The sequence below is a fragment of the Otolemur garnettii genome, unplaced genomic scaffold (assembly GCF_000181295.1).
Source record: "Otolemur garnettii isolate 467f Iridium unplaced genomic scaffold, OtoGar3 scaffold00149, whole genome shotgun sequence".
Taxonomy (NCBI): Eukaryota; Metazoa; Chordata; class Mammalia; order Primates; family Galagidae; genus Otolemur; species Otolemur garnettii.
This window is the reverse complement of record NW_003852544.1, coordinates 370,777-376,919: the sequence shown is the minus strand read 5'-3', so window position 1 is coordinate 376,919 and position 6,143 is coordinate 370,777. Positions and strand designations below refer to the sequence as shown.

General features: G+C 42.7%; 1 protein-coding gene across 1 annotated transcript in view; it reads right to left on the bottom strand.

Annotated features, from left to right (window-relative positions):
- DYNC1H1 (dynein cytoplasmic 1 heavy chain 1) overlaps window positions 1–6,143 on the bottom strand; it is a 92,483-nt gene that overhangs the window by 24,389 nt on the left and 61,951 nt on the right. The window contains exons 43-48 of the mRNA XM_003799319.3: window positions 3,828–3,957; window positions 1,672–1,805; window positions 1,095–1,209; window positions 832–993; window positions 540–754; window positions 243–447 (exon numbers count right to left, since the gene is read on the bottom strand). Of these exons, the coding sequence (XP_003799367.1) occupies window positions 243–447; window positions 540–754; window positions 832–993; window positions 1,095–1,209; window positions 1,672–1,805; window positions 3,828–3,957 (961 nt within the window). The remainder of the gene's footprint in view (window positions 1–242; window positions 448–539; window positions 755–831; window positions 994–1,094; window positions 1,210–1,671; window positions 1,806–3,827; window positions 3,958–6,143) is intronic.

Here is a 6,143-nt window from a genome sequence, read left to right as displayed (position 1 = left end):
GGCAGGAGACTTGCTTGAGGTTGCTGTGAGCTGTGATGCCACAGCACTCTACCCAGGGGGACAGCTTGCGGCTCTGTATCAAAAAAAAAAAGAAAGAAAACTAGTGAGAAGTAAGAATTTCTTTTGCAGTGATGGTGTAATGTCAAATAAAAAGTACCATAGTTTAATTTTATATCAATTTTTTTACATTAGCATTTTGGTTAGTTTTGCTTTTCTACATATTCATCTAAAACTGAACCCACCTGGTGAAGAGTCTGATGAACAAACACACAGCTGTTTACAATAGCTTCCCGATGCGATGGCGGCTGTGGCAGTTTATCATACACGACTGGCATGTAATCAGGCACGATATAATTTGGCTTCTCCAGATCCATTTTACTTGTGAATTCTTTGCCAACTTGATATAGTGCTTCAGTGGACCAGTCACCAAACCAATTCAACACACACCTAAATATTATGCCACATTTCAGAAGAGCTACCATCAGGAGGGTTTTCCCCCTTGGGAGGACACTGTTCTGACCCAGGGGTTGGCAGGGTACCTGTTGAAAAGCGCTGGTGAAGTGGCTGCCCGGTCCTTGAGCCCCTCTGAGGATGGGTTCATGGTGAACACGACGTGGAGGTTGCGGATGACCTGGCTGGTGAACCACTTGTAGAGCTCCTCGTGCGAGTCCAGCATCAGACCTTCCTTCTGGGCCCCCTCCTTACACTGAGTCATCAACGTGGCATACTCATCTCCTTCAAAGAGACCAGGGACCTAGGGAAGCAGCATATGGCTGTGATTTACTGATCCTGGTATTACATGTAATATGCTGCAACATGTCACTTAATTACCTCTCCGTTGGCCAGAAGAGTATTCATTCGCTCTAAGAATCCAGAATCTAATACATTGGATTCATCCATTATAAATGCTATCTTTTCATTTTTGCAGCCAGAACGTCTCAATACTGTTCGAAGATCTTCATCAAAGTCTTCCCCTGTGTACTTTCTGTGGACCTATATAAGCAGTGGGCAAGTTAGGTCCATTCTCATCAGTCAGCTATGAGCACACATCAAGAATCTATTGCTGAGATTAAGAAGCTACCGACCAGACCTACCTTAATCTGGTAGACACTCAAACCGTTCATCCAGGCAACAAACCGAGACAGGGTAGTTTTTCCTGCTCCACTAACACCAATCAGAAGTAAGTGGCCTTGAGGCTGACGAAATATTCTGAAACATTACCAGAACTGATAAATTTTAAGGCTTATATGCCTCATTCCCCTTTTGACACTCAAGGGCTAAAGTTTTTTAGGACTATGTCTATATTTTGAATATATATTAATTTGAATTTGTTATTAAACATTTGCTGAGCTACTGTTATTTGCCAGATCCACTGGAAATGCAAAGATCAATAAGGTATGGTCCTGCCCACCAAATTCTCAGATGAAAAAAAAAAGATGGACCCAGTTCTAGCAGAGCTGTAACTATGGTAGGTAGATAGTGCTGAGGGAGGAAAAATGAAATTTTGCTTGGGATCAAAGCTTAGGACACTTAAGCTGAACTCTGAAGAGAAAGGGGAAGCTGCTTGGCAGAGAAGACTAAAGTACAAGAGCAGGAGGACAGCATAGGCCCATACACATATCACACGCCAACTCGAAAGCAGCTTAGGCTACAACAACAAAAAAAGCCCACCTGTCAATCCTGAGCACATGGTCTAGTACTTCATTAAACAGGACCAGAGGAACATCAAGTTCTTCTTCATAGAAGACTTTTAGCCTAGCTTTGACATAATCTCTTAACTCTTCTTGGTCTACAGGGATGTAATCCTACCAAAAAAAAAAAAAAAAGGTAATACTCAAATTACTTGGAAAAAAATGACCTTAGTTATTACACATAAATCAACTATATTTCCATATACTATAAACTGTTGAAAAACCCAACAGAAAAAGATACCATTTACAACATAGCAACACAAATATAAATTAGTTAAGAATGATCTAAAAGCATAAAAAACTTTTATAGAGAAAATTGAACTTTGAAAATCAGAGGAGACCTAAATATGAGAGGAGATAGATTGTGATCAATGAGCAAAAAACCACACTAATATTAAAAGTCAGTTCTACCCATACTGACATAGGTTTAAGTAATCCCCATCAAAATCTCAGTGGTGAATGGTGGGTATTGTCTTGGTGCAATTTGACAAGCCAATTCTAAATTTTATCTGGAAGAGGAAAAAAGAAGCAATGTGAGAGCCCGTCCAATCAATGGACTTATCATAGGTCCACATGGCTGTGGCATGGAAAGTGACAAATAGATCAATAGGACAAAGCCCTAAAATGAACCCAAGCACATGGGGAAGCCTGTAATGACAAAGTAACACTGCAAAGTAAAGAGATATATAACAAACACTGTGGAGATAGATACCCACAAGGAAAAAACTTTAAGCGAACCCATAGCTCATTCCATATAGACTCTAATTAGAAATGGACTAAGAACATTTGTTCTTCAAAAGTCCTATAAAGAGAGTGAACAGATAAGCCACTGCGAGAAGATGTTTTCTATAAATGAGAAAGTATGGATAGCTAGAGTGTAGAACATACAGAAAATTCTCATAACACTGAACAAACTTTCCTTGCTATTTCTAGTTTCTAAGGCTCTCAGATATAATAAACCTTTTAAAGACCCAAGGCAAGAATCATCTCACTGAGATCTCGCCCCACACTGAGTTATTTCCCTCTGTCCCTTTCCTCCAATAGTGTGAACTCCCTAAAGGAAGCTTGTTCTTGAGTACCTTTTTTTCCTTTTTGAGACAGTCTTACTTCATCATGCTTGGTAGAGTGACATGGTGTCACAGCTCACAGCAATCTCAAACTCTTGGGCTCGAGTGATCCTCTTGTCTCAGTTTCCTGAGTAGCTGGGACTACAGGCACCCATCACAATGCCTTTTTTTTTTTTTTTTTTTTTAGAACAGGGTCTGGCTCTTACTCAGGCTGGTCTCAAATTCCTGAGCTCAAGCAATCTGTCTGCCTCGGACTCCCAGAGTGCTAGGATACAGGCGTGAGTCACTGTGCCTGGCCTCAAGTACCTTCCCATCTCTAAAGTCTTCTGAATGAAATTATCAAGATTCTAACTTAGTAAACCTTCCCCATGTTTTTCAGAAACAGGACAACTCACAGCTATGCTGGCAATGTTAGCTACATCTAGTATTTTAGTTTATAAATATTTTCACACAATTATTCCTAACTGCTCCATTTCCCTTTTTTTTGAGAAAGAGCCTCAAACTGAAACCCTGGGTAGAGTGCTGAGGCATCACAGCTCACAGCAACCTCCAAGTCCTCGGCTCAAGTGATTCTCCTGCCTCTGCCTCCCAAGTAGCTGGGATTACAGGCACCTGCCACAACACCCGGCTATTTTTGGTTGCAGCCGTCATTGTTGTTTGGCGGGTCTGGGCTGGATTTGAACCCGCCAGCTCAGGTGTATGTGGCTGGTGCCTTAGCTGCTTGAGCCACAGGTGCCGAGCCACCTGCTTCATTTTCAACATGAGGAAAGTTAAAGCAAATCTCTGAAGCAAAACATCTTTCTCTGCAGACATGTGAAAGTAACATCTTCCAGTGCCAGAAATCCATTCATTGCCCTTGGGCAGAAAAAGAATCAGGGTAATGGCAGCTATACTCCTGGAATTTTCTGCCCTAAATTTCCTTGACTGTAAATGTTTAGTGCCTCATTGCTGAAACCACAGCTTCATTCACAGTGCACTTTAGGGCAAAGATTTATTAATTAGGAGGTAATTCTAACAAAAGGATAGAAGAAAAGGAAATGTTTCTGAAACAATGCAAATTTGTTATTACCTTTGATAACCAGTTGCTGTACAAGATTGGCCGGCTCATTGCTTTCTCTTTGTCTATATTAGGAAAGTGCTTCAGAGCAACCATGTCAATATTTTCATCAGTCCAACGTCTCTCCTCATCTTCCACAAGTCTGTTTGGAAGGAGAGCAGCCAAGTGTTAGAGTAAACAGGCCATGGGGAGAGAGCACCACATTGGTGGGTGTTAGGGGCAACTCCAAGGGCCTCAGTCAGTCTTATTACACATTTTCCTTTTCTTTTTTTTTTTTTTGAGACGGAGCCTCAAGCTATCCCCCTGGGTAGAGTGCCATGGCATCACAGCTCACAGCAACCTCCAACTCCTGGGCTCAAGCGAGTCTCCTGCCTCAGCCTCCCAAGTAGCTGGGACTACAGGCACGCGCCACAGCGCCGGCCATTTTTTGGTTGCAGCCATCATTGTTGTTTGGCGGGCCCAGGCTGTGGATACGAACCCGCCACCTTAGGTGTATGTGGCTGGAGCCTTAGCCAGTTGAGTCACAGGCGCCGAGCCCACACTTTCCTTTTCTACTAATGGAAGAACCAAAAAGCTGAACTCACAACAGTGTAAGCAATCTGAAATTTTGATATTAAATATAGAAAATTCTCAGAACTATGGCATCTTGATAATTAAAAAGTCCTCTAAAAATGTTTAATTATACTGATTTTAAAAAAATGAAAACATAATTCTGGTTTCTAAGTTTGCTTAATATAAATGCTCCAAATATTATGGGGGCATTAAGGGAACAAAAACAGGGAACTGCAATATGGAAATTTTGGAGATACAGGGCTTATAAAGAAAACCACAAAGCAATAAATGAGACTGTAACTGTACTGACACATGGGGGTATCTTCTGAGAAGCAGACAATATGAATGAATGACTATAAAGGCTACCATGTGAAGGTCTAGTAAAGACAGCTACAGGGTTCCCGAAGCCAGTATGAATTTACGAGCATAACTGTTATTGCTACATTTGAATCTAAACTAAATTTCCTCTGCTACTACAGGAATCTGTAAAAAGTATATTGTGGCTCAGTTTTTTTGCTTTTTTTTTTTTTTTTGAGACAGTCTCACTATGTAGCCCTTGGTAGAGTGCTGTGGTGTCACAGCTCACAGCAACCTCAAACTCCTAGGCTTAAGTAATTCTCTTGCCTCAGACTCCCAAATAGCTGGCACTACAAGTGGCAGCCACAACACTGGCTATTTTTAGAGACAGGGATCTTGCTCTTGCTCAGGCTGGTCTCGAATTCATGAGCTCGGGCGATCCCCCTGCCTAGGCCTCCCAGAGTGCTAGGATTACAGGTGTGAGCCACTGTGCCTGGCCTGTGGCTCAGTTTTTTGTGTTTTCCTTTGTAGAGACAGAGTCTCACTTTATCACTCTTGGTAAAGTGCCATGGTGTCGCAACTAACAGCAACCTCCAACTCCTGGGCTTAGGTGATTCTCTTGCCTCAGCCTCCTGAGTAGGTGGGACTACAGGTGCCCACCACAAAGTCTGGCTAGTTTTTGATGCAGTTTGGCAGGGGCCAGGTTTGAACCTGCCACCCTTGATACATGGGGCCAATGCCCTACCCACTGAGCAACAAGTGCTGCCCTGTGGCTCAGTTTTTTAATTAAAAAAGAGTAAAGGCAGCTCACAACCCCACCCCCCCAAGAGGACTTTTATAAACAGAACACTAACATGGAATAAAAACAGGGATCAACAGTCTGTCAAGCCTCATTCATTTCTTACAGCAGCTCTTTGTGCGGTACCTAGGTAAAACCCAGGGACTCCAAGAAGTCTGGTTTGAAAACCAGTGATGTACAACTAGGCAATATTCTGAGATTCTTTGTATAGCACAGACCAGAAAAGTTGTTGGAATAACTGGTCCAGAGGCACAACTGACAAATACATATTTCTTAGCCTGGAGGGAACTACTGCCTTAACATCTTCTGGAGATGAATAGAGACTATCTATTAACTAACTTACTAACTACTTAAAATTGAGACTACAAATGGCCAAAGGAATTTGTCCCATGAGGACCACATCCCCTGTAGATGGGCTATCCTCAGGAGTGAGGACCCCTACCCTGCCATCACAAGTCCTCCCCTGCCCACCTCCTGCTCTGCAGCTCCTCCTGCTGTTCTGAGTAACCTGGTTCATAGGCAGAGCATTGCTCCAGATAACTTGCTGCATTAAGGCCAGGCCTAGTGGCTCACTCAGTAATCTTAGCACTCTGGGAGGCTGAGGCAGGTGAATTGCTTGAACTCGGGAGTTTGAAATCAGCCTGAATAAGAGCAAGACCCACTGGGTGTTGTGGCGGGTG